General features: G+C 54.5%; 1 protein-coding gene across 7 annotated transcripts in view; it reads left to right on the top strand.

Annotated features, from left to right (window-relative positions):
- Positions 1-199: 199 nt before the first annotated feature.
- KIF21B (kinesin family member 21B) overlaps positions 200-18,263 on the top strand; it is a 60,705-nt gene continuing 42,641 nt past the window's right edge. For all 7 annotated transcript variants that reach the window (XR_001890039.1, XR_001890040.1, XR_001890038.1 and 4 more), the window contains exons 1-3: positions 200-566; positions 14,488-14,710; positions 15,029-15,211. Coding sequence is in view for 4 of the 7 variants with exons in the window: in XM_017896549.1 (XP_017752038.1) it covers positions 526-566; positions 14,488-14,710; positions 15,029-15,211 (447 nt within the window). In the remaining 3 variants the exon portion in view is untranslated. The remainder of the gene's footprint in view (positions 567-14,487; positions 14,711-15,028; positions 15,212-18,263) is intronic.

Here is an 18,263-nt window from a genome sequence, read left to right as displayed (position 1 = left end):
GGCCGGCGAGCCCAAGAGGTCCCTTTAAGGCGCGAGTCGCCGCCGCCCCGCTGCTCCCATTAGGGCTTTCGCATTGGGGCTCCCGGCTGGGCCCGGGTAACGGCGCGGGGCTCAAGGGGGCAGGCCTCGGGGCGGCTCGGTGCGCGTATCGGCCCCCCCCCCCCACCGCCCCCCCCGCCCCTTTGTTCGCGCCTGCGGCGGGAGGTGGGCTGCGCCGGTGGGAGGTGTGGCGGTGTGCCGCGACGTAGGGAGCCGGGGGCGGTGCGCGCGCGCCGCTGTCCCAGTAGCTCCGCGCCCGCCGCCCGATGGCGGGCAAGGAGGCCGCGCGGGCCCAAGCACGGGGGCCGGCCGCGGGTGAGCCCCCTCGGCCTGCAGCCCGCGAGCATGTCACCTCCAGCCGCCGCCGCCTCAGCCTCTGCCAGCAGCGCCCGCGCCCCCGCCTCCCGCAGCCGCAGCCGCTGCCTCGGGCATTGGCCCCCAGACCCCCGCCTCTGATCCACGCCCAGACCCTAGAGCCAGAGGGCCATGGCCGGCCAGGGGGACTGCTGCGTCAAGGTGGCCGTCAGGTAGGGACCCGGGGCAGGGAAGGGGGCGCGCGGAGAGGGCTCGGGCTTTGTCTCGCGTGGGCTTTGGGCGGGGGGCGCGGGCACCGCTCGGGCTGGAGCCTGCACTCCCGGGGGAGGGGCCGGCGTGGGACGGGATGGAGGGCGCCGCGCGCTGGCCAGGCTGCCGCCGGGGAGTAGCGACCCCGCGGACTACTGCAAGGTGGCTTTGTTTGGGTGATAATTTTGGGTCCCTCTTGGGAGCCCTTAATGATCAGAAAATCGAATAAACAAGGAAATCCGGTATTTCACACCCAGCCCTGGCTCAGGCCGGAGCGTCTGTGTGTTTCCTCTTCGCCTCCCCACGAGGCTGCTGTCTCATACGGGGATACCAGAGGGAAATTTCCCCCTCATCCACGCGAGTCAGCTAGTTATGTGCTCTTGGTCCAGCTAGCAAAGGCAGCACACCCGCCCTGGGAGCCAGATCTGCAGACAAAGATCGGGTGCGGGGACCAACGGAAAACCTGCGATGATGCCTTGGCCTTCTGTGGGAAGTCAATGGCCTTCGGGGAGAATCTTGCCACTCCTGTCCCAAGAGGAGATGGGGCTAGGAAGGGAGGAAGAGGTGTATCTGAGGTGCTTCCCTCTGAGAGGGCAGGAGGGTGTGATGTGGATGCCCCATCCTCACTCAGATAAAATTGAGCAGGGGGGGTTGCCTAGACTTATCTGGGGTTCCATTCTGAACAGCTCTGGGACTTGAGCCGGCAAAAATGAGACAGGGAGAGGACATGGCTGGGTGGGTTCTATTGGGAGGGGTACACAAAGGTGCAGGAGCAGGAAATGCTGTGAAATTGAGCCATCTGTGTTCTTTGTGCTGGGTGGAGACGCTTTACACCTCACCACCTCTCCCAGTTTTGCTTTGGGTTTTCCTCTTTGAAAGGGGTGTATTGGCAGCAGCGTGCCAATCTGGGGCTGCTCACCAAGGTAGGGGTGTGGAAAGAACGTCTATCTCTGCCCCAGCCCTGTATGATGAAGGGGCCGGGGGATTGTCCAGGTCTAGGGTAGGTCTCTCAGGTCTCTAGATCCCTTGGATCATATGTGACCCAGATTCCAGGGACCCGGGAAGGTTGCTCCTAGACAGTCAGAGATGGCAAGGAAAAAGCTTTCCTCTTCCTGCCCCAGGGCAGATGCCCCTCGCCACAGCCACCTGTCCAGCCCTCTGCAGCCCAGAGAGGAGCTGACACTGATCAGTGCTCAGCTGGAGGGAAGGAGATTGAGGCGCCCCCACCCATGCACCCTAGGCAGCACTCAAGAATCACTTGAGAACAGCTTTCCTGGCCCTGAGCAGCCAGAGAGACAAAGAGGAGCCCTGCAGGTGCCTGGTGGGCTGGCTGGGGCGGGGCCAGGCTGCTACTGGGGCTGACATTGCAGCAGGATCTTGTGGAGGTCGAGGGAGGGTTGCATGGCTGGGGGTGGGAGTGAGAAATGTAAATATGGCATCTGCAGCAGATTGAGAGAGTCCGAGAACACCATAAAAGGGAAATGAAGCTCTGGCCCCTCTGGCCCCCACCCATTGTGAACGAGGACTGGGAAGGAAGGGGCTTGGGGGTGCCCTTTCCACAGGGAGGGTTTCCTTTAGATTCCATCTTGCTGGAGAGAGCTAAACAAAGGCCCCCACCTCTGTTCAGGGTCTCCAGGCTGGACTGGGGTGAAAAGATGTGGGTCTTCCACCCGGGGAGCCTCATGGAATTGGCACAGTTAGGATAAGCTGATGTTCTCTTCCCACTGCCACCTCTAGAAGCTTCCCGGGACCCTTTCTGCAGAGAAGGGATCATGTCTGCCCTCTGCACCCAGTTCACGGCGATGTGTGTCATCTCTGGTTCCCAGTCAGATTGCCCTAAGTGGGGGCAAAGTTGCTGATCTGTATGGGGGGGTGGGGCATTTGAGCATCGGAAGTCAGGCTTTCAGGGTCTCCGGGAAGGTGAGGGCCCCACCCACTCCTCCCCTCCCACCCCAGCATGAGCGCCCAGTCCCAGCACACGCCAGACCTCAATGGGCAGCCGGCCGTGGAAGGCAGACGATGTCTGGACAGAACCCAGTTTCTAATCAGAGAGCTTAGGACTGAGCTGGGGCTGGGCTGGGCTGGGAAGGAGAGCAGATGGTGCCAGTGACGGGCTGTAGGGGAGTTCTCCTTGTTTTTAGATCCTCTTCTACCCCTCCTCCCCTGCAGCACCCCCAGAAATCACTTCTCTCACCTGAAAGACTGGGTGGTGGGCTGCACTAGAGTAGAGCATTTATGGGAAGGGCAAGGCTTGTCCAGGGTCTAGTCCAACCCCAGGGCTCACTACCTCCTGCTAGGTCCGGCTGTCTTTCTGACTTTATGGAAGTCCTTTCTTGTATCCAACTGAAGTGCTTTCTGAATTTCCATAAGAATAACTTGTACCGAGCCTGGAGTCCAACTCTTCAGACAAGGAAGACCAGGAATGAGACAGGCGTGGTCTGATGTGTTTGTGTGTGTGTGTGTGTGTGTGTGTGTGTGTGTGTGTGTGTGTGTAGAGGAGAGAGGCCCCAGGACCATTAGACAAGGTGAGAAGTGCCAGGCCCAAGGCCCTTGGCCTTGCAATCTGTTTGGGATGAGGAGATCGAAGCTGGCTGGCTGTGGAATGCTTCAGTGAAGGCCTGGGCTCCTGGAGAGCCGGAGGAGGAAACTTTCAGGACCTGGGTCTCAGGGTAAGGGAAGAAGGTCCAGGGGTGAGCAGACCCCAAAAGCCCTACCTTGTGGCCTCCCCAGCTAGATGGAATCTGGCCCATCTGTCCCTGAACCCAGGCTAGTCGGCTTTGCACCAAGGGATTCCCAAGCTGGCCTCTCCAGCCTGCCTTGTGATCCCTTTATCCATTAATCCCCTTGTACTGTAAAGATTCTCAGCTTCCTGGGCTGGACTAGAACTGGCCGTTACCTGGGGGAGGAGTTGTGTAACAAGGCTAGAGAGAGGTGGGGCGGAGCTGTGACCTGCCCCAGGCTGCAGAGATACAGGCCTGACAAATGTGGGGAGAAAGGGGTAGCTGTTAAGAAATGCAAGTTGGCAAAATTAAAATTGGGGAAGGAAGCCAAGTCACATGGAAGTTTGTTTAAGACCCTTTCATGTCCCCAGCTCTGAGCCCCCACCATGAGGGGAGACCTCGGTGTTGCCTAGCCCCCTCCCCTCTTATCTCTGCCTGGCTTCCCTATGCTTCCTTCCTTTAGTCTGCTTGGCCGGCCCAGCATCCATCTGTTGAGACTACAGGGTTAAGTAGGGGATAGGGAGGGGTTTGAGGGGGGTCCAAGGGACCCAGGGACAATGTTAGATTGTACCCCTGCCCTCTCCCATTTGGGTTCTCTAGCTGCAGTTATTTCCCTAGTTCTAGGTTACTCTGAAATCTTGGTCAATGACTGTCTGAATTTTGAACCAAGAGCAGTGGTGGCTTGGGAGAGAAAGACTAAAGAAGACAGAAGAAACCGTAGGGGAATGGGCATTTGGGGTGCCTTCCGAGTCCCAAAACCAGTCAGTGCCAATCAATGCCACCTGTGTCCAGTTTACAGCTCTCGGAAACAGGCCCATACAGGGCCTCATGTGGACTGTGTGGAGACCTGAGAATCTTGGTGCTGGCCTCCTGCTGCAGAAATAGGGTTTATGTCATCATAAGGAAGTGGAGTGTAGTAACCACAGGCCCCGGAAACCTCCCCCTCCACCACCCAGCCTGACTGCCTGATTGGATCTCAGCTTTTGAAAACCTCCAAGTGGAGGTGGGGCGGGGCCCAGGCCAGGGCCAGGGAGGTGCCAGAGGTTATATGTGCCTGGCATGCTTATTTTTGCAACCCTGGGGGCAAAGGGCAGGGCAGGAGCTGATGCAGTTCATCTACTGGCTGCGTCATGGGCGCCTTCCCTGTTTGTCTTTGTGGGCCTCAGTTTTACCCACTGGAAAATGGGAACAGCCACTGTGTTCTGGTTTGTTCATTTGTGAAGAGCAGTGGCTTGGAGAAAGGCATAAAATCTTTGGAGGGAATAAAACGCAGAGTAGATTCCTGAGGAATTGAATATAAATAAAATGTTTTTTAAAAAATAGGCCCTAGGCCAGGCGCAGTGGCTCATGACTGTAATTCCAGCACTTTAGGATGCCGAGGCAGGTGGATCACAAGGTCAGGAGTTCAAGACCAGTCTGACCAATATGGGGAAACCCCGTCTCTGCTAAAAATACAAAAATTAGACGGGCATGGTGGCGTGTGCCTGTAGTCCCAGCTACTCAGGAGGCTGAGACAGGAGAATCACTTGAACCTGGGAGGCGGAGGTTGCAGTGAGCCGAGATTGCGCCACTGCACTCCAGCCTGGGTGACTAAGCAAGATTCCGTCTCAAAGATAAAATAAAATAAAATAGGCCCTAATGTAAGTGTACCTAAGAGATGTCTCTGCAGTTTAAGCTTTAGTGAACTATTTAGTAAATTGAATTCACCCCCAATCCTTTGATTAATATATTAATTTAGAGCAGAATGCATGGTATGATGGATAGGAGTATGAACCAGGAGGTAGCTAGGCACTATAATGTATTGAACATTGGCTTGGGAGAGAAAGACTAAAGAAGACAGAAGAAACCGTAGGGGAATGGGCATTTGGGGTGCCTTCCGAGTCCCAAAACCAGGCACTTACAGTGCCTGCAGCATCCTATTCAACTGGCCAGGTGACTTATTCCCATCATATAGATGTGCAAACACAGGTGGTACATGGAGGAGGCTGGATTTAAACCCAGGGTATTCTCAGTTGTGAACACATGCTCTTCATGCAACTGTAAGCTGCCTCCTAATTGAGGTAATTAGCTGTGTTCTTGAAGTCTCTATGCCTCAGTTTCTTCAAATGCTTTACTACACACAGTGGCCGTAAACATGAATGTGGGAAAGTGAAAATGGGAAGGCACATGGTGCTGTACAGATGTGTGGCAGGGCTGAGGCTGTCCAGATTCTCCGGTATGGGATTGCTTAGCAGCGTGAGACTGCCTGGCACCACCACGGTCCTAGCTCCTAAATCCGTGCTGTCATCATTTGTGTTTGGGGAGCTTCTCCCACCGCACTCTCCCTTTCTTAGATCGCTGCAGCCATCCCTGGCATGTGTCTTCCTGCCTGAATTCCACCTTGGCACTCTCTCAAGAAGGATATTCTGGGGGCAGCCAAGTCTTTTGCTGGCCCCCCACCTCACACACACCAAAGGGCAGAACCCAGTGTGTGCTGGGTCTCCTAGCCTTTCATTTTACCCTCTAGAAAGTATTGAGAACATTGATGAGGAAAGCAATGTCTTCTCTGCCCCTCCCTCTTAGAACAGCCGGAGGGGCACTGAGAGGGCCCTGGGCTAGGTGGGGGTTAGAGGTTGCTTCCCTGCCATGAGGGAAGCTGGATTGGAATGGCTCTTCCTTGGCCACAGAGACCCCCCCCTCGATCCCTATGTGAAGCTCCAGGGCAGGCGGCAGCAGTGTTGGCTGCAGTGCTCTGTTTCTGGAGGACTTTCTCTCACCTCCAGCTGCTCTGGGGTATGGAAAGGCGATCATGCTGCCATCCCATCCCCAAATGCCCGAGTGTCTATCCCTCTGCCTTCCTGAGGTGAAGCCCCCTGTCCTTTATGAAGGCTGGTCTGGTCCCACCTAAGGCTGACTTAAGGTGCACCCAGGAGAGCTATCCTGCATACAGTGTGGGCAGGGGGCCAGGGCCAGTGTGGTGGGGAGAGGCTCGCTGCCCTCCACAGCCAGCCTCCTGTTGCTCTGCATTCCTCAGCAGGAAAGCATCCCCAGGGCCCAGTCCCCACTGGCCGTCCCCCACCAGATGCAGATGCCGATGCCGTCACAGCTCTGGGCTCTGGGTGAAGCCTGACTCTGCAGCATCTCCTGTCTCTGGGGAGGTCATGGGAAACCCCTGCCAGATGCCCCGAGATGGGGGTGGGACAGGGAGAGTGGCGCTGTAGCACAGCTGAGCAGTACTTCCCTGGGCTGGGCTCACCCTCTTCCCAGGCCCCAGAGATGGAGGAGTCTGACCCTGGCCCAGGAAGTTCCTGGCTCCTGCTCACAGCCAGGCTTGTGCGGCCAATGGCAGGCTGGGGATATATCCAACTCAGGACAGGGTCTGGCCCCTTCTCTCAGCCCCTCCTGCATATCCCTGCTCCCTGGCTTCTGATATTTCACCCCAGTCTCCTTGCTGGCCTGATTCCTCTGCACAGCTGAGATCCTGATGCCCTGGAGGGCCACAGACAACAGGACTCTCAAGGTGCCTCATGGGAGGCACCCCCTCCCCTGTTAGCCTGCCTGACCCTTGGCATTACTCAGAAGCCAGTGGCCAAGACCCTAGGAAGAACTGAAAGAGTAAGGTCAAGGACACTCAAGAGGAGGGGGTAGGGTCAGAGTCCTGAACCCCAAGCATCCCAAGCTGACACCCCAAGGTTTTCCTGGAGTATCACATCCAGGACGGGAATGTGATTGGGGACAGAAATCAGGCAGAGAGGGTTGACAGACTGCTTTCACCATGCCGACCAAGGCCTCCTAAACCCATGCCCTTTGGCTCCATAATACAAAGCCTTCTTGTTTGGGGGTTCAGAGTCCTGAGGGCAGTCTCAGGAGGGCTGACCTGGGGAAGGGTCTGAGAGGCCAGGAGAGGGACAAAGGGGAGGGCAACAAGACCCTCTGGCTGTCGCAGAGCTCTGATGGCACTGCCCCCGATAGTGCTGGGCTCTCCCCACACCTTACCCCTGCAGCTAAAAGGGCAAGCACCCCAAATTGGATCTTGCCACCCTGTTTTATAGAAGACTGGCCTCTATGGGAAGATGCTTTGTCTGGGCTAAGTCAGCTAAAAGCCCCCGGGGTGTCTGGGAGCCAGACTCCCCTGAGAGCAGGGATTTTGCTTTCAGCCGCCTTCCCCAGAACTGGCAGGCTGCCATGGGGAGGAGGAGAGGAGGCTCATTAAAGTGGGGGTATAGATGTCCTCTTTCTGCCACAGAGGAAAACCGCCTTCCTCTGACAGGGAGGCAGCCTCCTGGGTTCCTGACTCCGTACTTCTCCCTGCTCCAGGCTTCAGCTTTCTTAACATGAAACAGGGAAAACGCTTTCCCAGCAGACAGCTTGTGGTACTGCTGGCAGCTGTCAGTAGGATCAGTCCGGGAGGTTCTCTGAAGGGATCGTTTTTCTCCAAGCCAACCTCTTTCCTGCCCTGGTGCAGAGCTGCTTGGTGAATGCTTCAGGATTGGGCACTGGCAGGTTTGGTTTGAATTTCGTCTCCACCATTACAAATTGTGTGACTTTGAGCCTGCTAAATTTCACCTGCTGAGCCTTAGTAACATGGGGCACATATCCCCAGCTTCACAGGGTTGTCTTAACACATTACATGTGTTCATGTACATAAAGGAGCTTGGCACATAGGCTCTCAAAAAGTATTAGGTAGTGTGTGTCCTCATCAGAAAAGACCTAGGTGGTGAAGAACACATAGAACAAGGCAAGAGGGATATCAATGACGAATGATTTCTGAGGAAGAAGACTCCACAGACCCCTCCAGCCTCTCCTCTCCCAGCCTTAATCATCTTTGCAAGGAGGAAGTTCTCTTTACTAGCTTATCTAAATCCCTCCTGCTGCTGCTGAGTTCCCCTTTGATCTTTCCCTGTCACTGACGAGGAAGAGCTGGTGCCTGGTAAGTCACCACATAGCTAAGTGACCCCTGTGTGCCAGACAGACTAGCCATCACTGGGCTTCTCTCTGTGTCCCCTCCATACACTCACACATCTGCCACAGAGGATGCAGAGGCTTGGCTCTGCTCTGCTCCGCTGCCCAGGCTGGAGCCAGGCATGCCAATTGGAGGCTGGGCACAAGCAGAGGTCATGGAATCAGGGCAAACATTGCTTTTCCCTTTAGGCTTGCTGACTTTGCAGTCCCTCCCTGGGCTGTCTTACCAGCTTCTAGGAGCTCCTTTTCAAGATTCCAGAAAGGCATCAGGGGTCTTATAGGAGAAAAGAGCAGATATGCTTTTAGCCCCCTGGGGCTTTTTCTGAAGGGACTAACATTTTGGCCATCTGAAAAGGTGATTCTAGTCCAGCTCTCTGGTTCTTCTCAAAGCCTTTGAGGTAGGGAAGAGGGTGTCTGCCAGCCTAAAAGTCCCTGAAGTGCAAATTACACACAAGTGGGCAGCTGCGAGCATGCCAGTTCTCCCCAGATTTCCCCTGGATTGAATCTTCAGGGCTGATGGCTAATAAAGATGAAAACCTTTTTACATATTAGCTATGTGACCTTGAACCGAGTTATCAGTTTCTCTGTGCCCTCATTTGTAAATTAAGGGCAAAAATACCCACCTTAGAACTAAATGATATAATGTAATGACCTAACATGTGCAAAGCACCTTAGATAGTGTCTGTGAGAGGCAGTCTTGGCTCTATAAATGTGTTGGTGGCAACTAATTGAGGAAGTTTAGTAAGCCAAGTGTGATGGTGTTACCATTACTAGCAAGGAAAAGGCATCAGGAATCACAGATCATGCACCATAGTTGTAAGAAATTCTTGGATTCTGGTTAGCTGTTTTAATACCATAGCCTGTGACCTCTCATCAGTGAGAAGACAGACCCTTCAAGTGGAAAGAGCCTGGGACTGCACCAATGGGGACCTCAGTGTAAAGATTTGGGGGTAGCTTAGTTAGGAGCCAAGGGAGGCACCCTAGCCAGCTGATTGGGTGGGACTGACTTCACCTAAGAAGCTGAGCCAACCCCTAGGAGCCCAAGGTCACTGGGCAGAGCTCCTGGGAGGGCTGATTGGTGGGCTTTGTGTGATGTCATTAAGGAGGAGGTTGGGGATGATGCCCAGCTAGCGCCATCCTCCCCCTCCTAAGCCGCGGGATACTGTGCGGGGCTCATGGCACGTGCCGGATGTGCCCAGTCGGTACCCTTTGCAGTTTTCTCTCTTGGCAGTCTCTCAGCATACCCCTGAGCTGCCTCCTCCCTGTCTCCTCTGTCCTCCCCTTCCGCCCCGTCCTCCTGGCTCCTCTAAGAGCCGAGGATCCGCTGAGCTCAGCTCTTCCTGCAGCTCTGCGCTCCGGGCTCACAGCCTTTGTCCCGCTTCCACTGCAGGCACCCAGCGGGTCAGGGGCAGGGGGTGGGGGTCAGCCTGGGAGGAGGGGACTCTCCAGCCGCCCGCACGTCCCTGGCCTCCGCGTGCGCGTTTCTCCCGGGGTGGGGGACGGCTTCCCACATCACACCCGCTCCTGCTCAATTGTGAACAGAGGAAGCTCAGCAACTTCGCTGCATGTGCCAGATCCTGCCTCTGAAAAGCTCCGGGCCCTTTCTCCTCGCTCTGGCTCCCGCTCTACCCGCCGCTCAGCCTCTGGATTGCCAAGTGGCAAATAGGCCCGGCTCTGTTCTGGGAGATTCCGGGGGCCTTTCCGAGTGGAGCTGTCCAGCCGGCCCTCCCTCCTGGCAGAACCTTGAGAAGGGATGGAAGGAAGATTGGAGAGGTGGGGCCTGGGGTGAGATGCCCTCCAGGTACCCTGGGCAGAAATGACACTAGATGTTTGGGCAGCAAACCTTTACTGACAGAAACAGGCAGCTGGCCTGTGGGCCACAATTTGCTAATTTGATTTTTAAAATACTGCACTAAGTTGTAATTTATCTTGATTACTGAGGTTTTTCCTTGCCTCCTTAAATTTTGTACTGAGGGTGAATGCCTCACCCTAGTCCTGGCTCTGGTCCACAGCCTTTAGGGCCTGTATTTTAGTTGGAAGACCCTAAAGGCCACATGCAGTGGCTCATGCCTGTAATCCCAGCACTTTGTGAGGCCAAGGCAGGAGGATCACTTAAGCGCAGGAGTTTGAGACAAGCCAAGGCAACATAGTGAGACCCTGTCACTGCAAAAACATTTTAAAAAGGAAGACCTTAGAGAGCCTTGACCCCCCCATCGCATGTCCCCAGGGAGGAAAAGGACTGTTAGGTGGTACCCATCCTTGCCACACTGCTTCTTCCTTCTGCTTATCTGGGGCCAAGTGGGCCACTGTCGCTTTGAGGGCACCCCACAGAAGTGACCTCACCAAGGGTGGGGCCGGGAGAAGACGCTGCTGGAGGGGTGGGCAATGGAGTTCTTAGAAAGTTGAAAGCGGGAACAAACCTTCTAGATAACTTAGAAGGAAGCAGTGGCTCATAAACCACAAGAGAGTCAGGGTAGAGGCTTGGCAAGGACCCCGGTCTCTTGTTTCCCAGCCCTCTTGTCTCCTGTTTGTAGGGCATCAGTTTGAATTTGCCACCAGGCAGGGTGTGGTGAAGAGTGAACCCAGGATGACTGAGACAGTGTCTGCCACCACCAAACTGTGAGCACTCAAAGGCAAGGCAAGCCTGATGCCCAGCCCTGCACATATGTGAGCAGACATGCAGGACTCCTTCTAGAGAGCCCCCCTGGCTCTGATGGAGGTGGTGTGGGATGAAGTTTATTTAGCGATTTTAGGATTAAGAGTTTTCAGCTGGGCATGGTAGCGCACGCCTATAATCCCACTTTGGGAGGCCGAGGTGGGAGAATCGCTTGAGCTCAGGAGTTCGAGACAGACCTGGGCAACAGGGCAAAACATCTCTATAAAAAATACAAAAATTAGATGGGCATGGTGGTGCATGCCTGTAGTCCCAGCTACTTGGGAGGCTAAGGTGGGAGGATCACCTGAGCCCAGGAGGCTGAGGCTGTAGTGAACCATGATTGCGCCACTGGATTCCACCCTGGAGCAACAAAGTGAGACCCTGTCTCAAAACCATACATACATACATGCATGCATACATACATACATACATACATACATAGAGTTTTCTGACAGAAAGCAGCTTGAGGAGTGGAAGGGCATTCAGTCAGCCACATCAGGAGTTGATGCCCAACTTCGCTGTATTTACTGTGTGTGTGGCTTAACCACTTCAAATCTCAGCCTTCCTTGCTGGAGAATGGGGATCTAAATCCTCAGGTCATAGCATCACTTAAACGAGGTAACCTGTGGAGGTGCCTGACCCAGTGCTAGCACATGGAGAGCATCCCTGGTATCTTAGCTTTCCTTTGCTTCCATTTCCATTTATTCATTCAGTCAGTCCAACACTCTCTCCCTCTTCCAGGTAAGTTGCTTTGGGAATTGGTGACTCAACCAGGGTCCATGCCCCCTGTCTCACAGCCAGTATCAGTTTCTCTGGGTGACACTGCTCAGGCATGCTCACCTGCACCCTGACAAAGTAGTCTGGTGCTACTTTGAGTTGACCAGCATTGGGTGGATGTCTCTGACTACAAAGACCCTCACCTCAGGATGTGTTGGGTCAAAATAGGGTCCCAGGGTGAATGCCCAACTGACCCCACAACTCCTGGACCCTAAAACCCTGGGTCTCCTCCTCTATATCCTCCCCGCCAGACTGTTCTGCCCACTCTCTTGATCCTGGCAGGCAGCCTCCCCAGGGGGTCAGGGGGCTGATTGCTGAAGCAGAAGCTGCCCCTCTCATTGAAGGGCTCTGACAAGCAGGGCTGTTGCTCCCCCTCCCCTGTTCCACTGTCTCCAGGGATGATGATTCGATTTTCTCCAATCGCCAGCATTGCCATCTGCCTACAGTAATTAAATGGTATTTGAATTGAATCCAGAAATCCCACTTCAGGCAGCCACGTGGTAGGGAAGCTGTCTTCAGGAGCTGGTGCTAGCCAGCAGAGCTGGAGAGTCCTCAGAGGCGGCCCAGGCCAGGCCCTTGGTTTACCTAGGAATACCTGAATGCCCTGAGAGGAAGTGCTTCATCTTGGGCCCCACAAGCCCAGGGGCAGAGCCAGGTCTGAGAGCTAGATTCCTGTTTAGTACCTGTGTGCAATGCCATGCCCCTCCTTCTAAGGTTGCTCCCGCTCTCTCTCCCTGCACATAGGAGATGCTCTTTCTCCCTGGCGCTTTGAACCCTGGTCCTTAGAGACAGTGTAGCATAAGACCATTGAAAGGGCAGTGCATGCAGACTGCATAGGTTCAAGCCCTTGATCTGCTCCTGACTGTCTGTGACCTGTGACTCTGGTTGTGTGCCATTTCAGCTTCCTCATCCGTACATGAGGGTCATAATCCTCACTTCCCAGTGTTGTGAGGACCAAGAGGTAATCTATGGCAGTGTTTAGATGCTGCCTGGCATAGAGTGAGTGCTCAGTGTATGTCCGCTGCCATTATTAGCAGTAGAGGTAGAAGTAGAGGTGGGAGCCTTGCTGACCCTGAGCTCTTACTGGAGACTGGAATTTCTGGTCTGGAGGTCCAGACGGTTGAGCAAGAATCAGCCATTCTCTTCCCAGGCAGAAAAGCCAATTCAGTTGGGAGACAAAGAAGCTGGTCTCCCATTCCAATTTGGGTGAGACAGCTAGATAAATGTGGTGACCTCCTTTGGGCCTCCATCCCTTTTAGAGGAGAGCCATTGACCTATGAGGACCTGTTCACACCTTGGAAACACTTCTGGAGAAGGCCCAGACTCCCATCTGTGGGTAGGAACTGGGCCTGGTGTTGCTTACCCCCACTGCCTCCCTGCTGGGCTTTCCCCACCTCCCCAGTCCCCTTTAACTCCCTTGCTGTGGAAGTGCAGGCAACAGGCTCAGGTGAGCACTTTCCCCAGCCTACAGCTCTGAGTGGGCCTTGGGGGCTGGAGCAGCTGGGGACAGACAGGATGGCGACTTGGAGGCCCTAGACTCTGTGGCTAGGCGCCTCTGGGCCCAGGATGGGTGCTGGCTTGGCCCCTGGCATTGTTTCTTCTCTTGGTGAGTGTTGGCTTAGGGAGAGGAGGCCTGACAAGTAGCTCATTGTGAGTGCCTGCTGATGGACTGGCTTGTGTGAGCCCACGGGCATGAGAGCCTAACCCCCAGCCCCTTTTACTTTAGGGAGTTGGGGTGGGGGTGGTGCTTTCTGCCAATCCCTGTGCACGCATGCTTGCTGACTCCTGCTTGGTTGCCATGGGAACCTTGTCGTGGTGATGGCTGCTTGGGAGAGAGAGGAAGGGGTGGCTGGATGGAGACAGTTGTGTCAATGGCTGCCTCCTCACTCAGTCCTGATGCCACTTTTCTTCCTCTTTACAGGGAAGCCTGCCAGAATCTGGGTTGGGAGCGCACCCCAGGCTAGCCTGGTGTCCTTTCTAGAGGTCCCTGCCCTTCACAAGGGAACCTGGGACTTGACCTGGTCAGCCCCAGCTCTGCAGGTCTGACCCCTCCACTCCTGGAAAGGAAGCAGAGCTCAGGCCTGAGAATGTTTACCAGGCTCTGGCATCTGGGAAGGGTGTTCCTGGTCTGACGTCAGGGAGGGGAGCTCCTGGCCTCCTGCTTGCAGCCCTGATAGGCATTGGCAGAGGCTCTGGCCTCCTCTAGAACTTAGTCCTGGCTCTGGGAATGTGGCCCAGAGCTGTGGGAGCATCCAGTTCCTTCTCTTCCCCATCCTGGCCCTGTGCTTTGCATCCCCAGCAGTGGACAAGCCGCCTTCTCTCCCCTGACAAGATGCTAATTTCTAGGGCTTCCGGTCCAATCAGGAGTATGTGCTTTTATGTCACACAGACCTGGACATGGCACCATCACTTTCCATTATACACCCTTGGGCAGGGTCATTTAAACTCTCTCAGCTTCAGTTTTCTCATCTGTAAAATTAGGCAAATAATAGGTACGTCACAAGTTTATAGTGAAGAGTGCGTGAATTAATTTATGGAAAGTACTTTGAACACAGATCTGATATATACTGAATGCTCAATAAATGTTAACAACTGCTGTTTTGGTGATGTTGATATTGTTATTACTATCGTATTACAAAAGTTGCCCATTTCCTCTGGGGGCACCTAAGCTTCCTTCCTTTTCCTCTGGCTCATAGGGGAAGTGGCAGTTTGGCAGGCAGTGTGAGGGAGGGACCTGTGGCAGCCCCCTTCCGGCTGGGCCTGACCCAGGGCTCTCTCCATCCTGGGCAGGATCCGGCCCCAGCTGTCAAAGGAGAAGATTGAGGGCTGTCACATCTGTACCTCTGTTACGCCGGGAGAGCCCCAGGTCCTGCTGGGGAAGGACAAGGCCTTCACCTATGACTTTGTCTTCGACCTGGACACCTGGCAAGAACAGATCTATTCCACCTGTGTGAGCAAGCTCATCGAGGGCTGCTTCGAGGGCTATAATGCCACGGTGCTGGCCTATGGGCAGGTAAGCCATCTTTACGCCCACCTATGGCTGCTCCAGCCTCGGTCTCCCTGCATCCAATGGAAAGAAAGCTCCACCTTCAGAGCAGCTGAGACACAGCCTCAGGGTTTTGTCTATTGTCTAAGGAGGCCGCTGCACTGCTGGTTAGCAGAGGGAGGGCTGTTAGTCAGTGATTTCCCCAGAGTGTGGCTTCAGGACCAAGAAAGCAGCAGGGGAACCAGGCTGGGAGGTAGATGAGCTAAGGGGATTTGGCCTAGGTACAGGGCTTGCTGGTGTCCCCAAAGGGTGTGGGGTTACACCCTTCTATCTTTGCCAATGCAGACAGGGGCCGGGAAGACGTACACCATGGGCACTGGCTTTGACATGGCAACGTCGGAGGAGGAGCAGGGCATCATCCCGAGGGCCATCGCACACCTCTTTGGGGGCATTGCCGAGCGCAAGCGTCGGGCACAGGAGCAGGGCATGGCTGGACCTGAGTTCAAAGTCAGCGCCCAGTTTCTGGAGGTACTGTGGCCCCATAGGGCGGGCAGGTGGGAGGCTTGGTGGACGACAGGACCATGGAAGCCGGGCCTTCCCCCAGTGCAGTGGAATGAGCCGAGGGAAACATGGGGGCATCTCCAGGTGATAAATTCCTGCTACTGAAAGAATCCAAGCATGGGCTGGAGGACTACTTGGTGGGACACTGAAAACGGGTTCCTGCATCAGATGGCGCTTGAGTCGATGACCTGTATGATCCCTTCACACCCTGACAGGTTCTAGCTCTGACACTGATTAGCCTTGTGACCTTGGGCTAGTCATTTACCACACTGAGCCTCATCTGCAAAATGGGGTGATACCGGTTTCCTTAGGGTTTTGTGAGAACCCTGGCTCTCTCGCTTCCTTCTGGCCTTCTCTGGGTTCCCCCTCTGCCTCAGGGCAGCCTGTCCTGCCCCTTTGTGGCTCAGATGTTTCCTGGCCCCCTGAGTTTTCTCTTACCCCAGGGCAGAAAGGTCCTCCAGGAAAGGTCTTTCTGTGCACCTGGCCTTTCCTGTCTCTGGGAGAATGTCAGGCTCAGACTGTGGCAGCCAGGGAGGGGCTTTTAGTGGGGAGCAGGGGGTCTCTGTGCTCTTGACCACTGGGCCTGTGCTGAGCCCCTGCTCAGTAAGGGCGCTTATCCCATAAACCCTGCTGCTCTGATTGTCCAGGTCGCCTTCTGAGGGACGCATGTGGCCTTGGCCCTCTCCAGGCCTTCCCCAACGCCAGCCCCCGCCTCCCACAACACAGCTGCTCCCTCCTGGGCACACAGGTGGTGGCTTGTCCTCTAGGGTATCCTGCATTTTAGAATTCGGAGGTTTTCTTTGCCACTCTGGACTTTTGCTTCTGATAAATGGACTGCCTATGTGTGTGTGACTGTGTGTTCGTACCTGTGTGTGTGTGACATCTGTCTCTATGTGTGTGTCTCTGTGTCTTGTGTGTCTCTGTGTGTGTGTGTGTCTATGTGTCTGTGTGCACATCTTTGTGTATGTTTGTCTATGTGTGTCTGTGTGTGTGCATCTGTGTATGTGTGTGTCTGTGTATGTGTGTCTATGTGTCTCTGTGCATGTGCATCTGTGTCTGTGTGTGTGCCTGTGTGTGTGTCTATGTGTCTCTATGTGTGCGCGTCTGTGTCTGTGTGTGTGTGTGTGTCTCTGTGTGTGTGTGTCTATGTGTGGGTCTCTTTGTGTGTGTGTCTGTGTGTGTGTATGTGTCTGTGTGTCTGTGTGTGTGTGTGTCTCTGTGTCTGTGTGTGGGTGTGTGTGTGTGTCTGCCTGTGTGTGTGTCTGCCTGTGTGTGTCTGTGTGTCTGTGTGTCTCTGTGTCTGTGTCTCTGTGTCTATGTGTGGGTGTCCGTGTGTGTGTCTGTCTGTGTGTGTCTGTGTGTGTGTGTCTCTGTGTCTGTGTGTGTCTGTGTGTGTGTCTCTGTGTCTGTGTGTGTCTGTGTGTGTGTGTCTCTGTGTGTGTGTGTGTGTCTCTGTGTGTGTCTGTGTGGGTGTCTGTGTGTGTGTGTCTCTGTGTGTGTGTGTGTCTCCGTGTCTGTGTGTATGTCTGTGTGTCTCTGTGTCTGTGAGTGGGTGTCTGTGTGTGTGTGTGTCTCTGTGTGTGTGTATCTGTGTGTGTATGTCTATGTGTCTCTGTATCTGTGTGTCTCTGTGTCTGTGTGTGTGTGTCTCTGTGTGTCTGTGTGTGGGTGTCTGTGTGTGGGTGTCTGTGTGTGTGTCTCTGTGTGTATCTGTGTGTGTGTGTCTATGTGTCTCTCTGTGTGTGTGTCTCTGTGTGTGTGTGTCGGTGTGTGTGTGTCTCTGTGTCTGTGTCTCTGTGTCTGTATGTGGGTGTCTGTGTGTCTCTGTGTGGGTCTGTGTGTCTCTGTGTGTGGGTCTCTGTGTCTGTGTCTATGTGTCTCTGTGTCTGTGTCTGTGTCTCTGTGTCTGTGTGTGGGTGCCTGTGTGTCTCTGTGTGTGGGTGTATCTGTGTGTGTCGGTGTGTGTGTGTCTGTGTGTCTCTGTGTCTGTGTGGGTGTCTGTGTGTGTGTGTCTGTGTGTGTGCATCTGTGTGTGTTGGTGTGTGTGTGTCCCTGTGTCTGTGTCTCTGTGTCTGTGTGTGTGTGTCTGTGTGTGTGTCTGTGTGTGTGTGTGTCTGTGTGTCTGTGTGTGTATGTGTGGTTCTCTCTGTGTGTCTGTGTGTCTGTGTGTGTGTCTGTGTGTCTCTGTGTCTGTGTGTGGGTGTGTGTGTCTGTGTGTGTGTGTCTGTGTGTGTGTATGTGTCTGTGTGTCTGTGTGTGGGTGTCTGTGTGTGTGTGTCTCTGCCTGTGTGTGTATCTGTGTGTCTGTGTGTCTCTGTGTCTGTGTCTCTGTGTCTATGTGTGGGTGTCCGTGTGTGTGTGTGTCTGTGTATGTGTCTGTGTGTGTGTGTATCTGTGTCTGTCTGTGTGTGTGTGTCTCTGTGTCTAAGTGTGTGTCTGTGTGTGTGTCTCTGTGTCTGTGTCTCTATGTCTATGTGTGTGTGTCTCTGTGTCTGTGTGTGTCTGTGTGTGGGTGTCTCTGTGTCTGTGTGTCTGTGTGTGGGTGTCTGTGTGTGTGTCTCCATGTCTGTGTGTGTCTGTGTGTGTGTCTCTGTGTCTGTGTGTAGGTGTCTGTGTGTCTGGGTGTGTGTGTGTGTGTGTATCTGTGTGTGTATGTCTATGTGTCTCTGTGTCTGTGTGTGTGTCTCTGTGTCTGTGTGTGGGTGTCTGTGTCTGTGTGTGTGTATCTGTGTGTGTGTGTCTGTGTATCTCTGTGTTTGTGTGTGTGTCTCTGTGTCTGTGTGTGTCGGTGTGTGTGTGTGTGTGTCTCTGTGTCTGTGTGTGGGTGTCTGTGTGTGTGTGTCTGTGTGTCTCTGTGTGTGGGTCTCTGTGTCTATGTCTATGTGTCTCTGTGTCTGTGTCTGTGTCTCTGTGTCTGTGCGTGGGTGTCTGTGTGTCTGTGTCTGTGTGTGTGTGTCTGTGTGTCTCTGTGTGTGGGTGTATCTGTGTGTCGGTGTGTGTGTGTCTCTGTGTCTGTGTC

This window comes from Rhinopithecus bieti, unplaced genomic scaffold (assembly GCF_001698545.2).
Source record: "Rhinopithecus bieti isolate Rb0 unplaced genomic scaffold, ASM169854v2 scaffold_24392, whole genome shotgun sequence".
Taxonomy (NCBI): Eukaryota; Metazoa; Chordata; class Mammalia; order Primates; family Cercopithecidae; genus Rhinopithecus; species Rhinopithecus bieti.
Note: the sequence above shows the minus strand (reverse complement) of the source record. Positions and strands in the feature narration are given on the sequence as shown.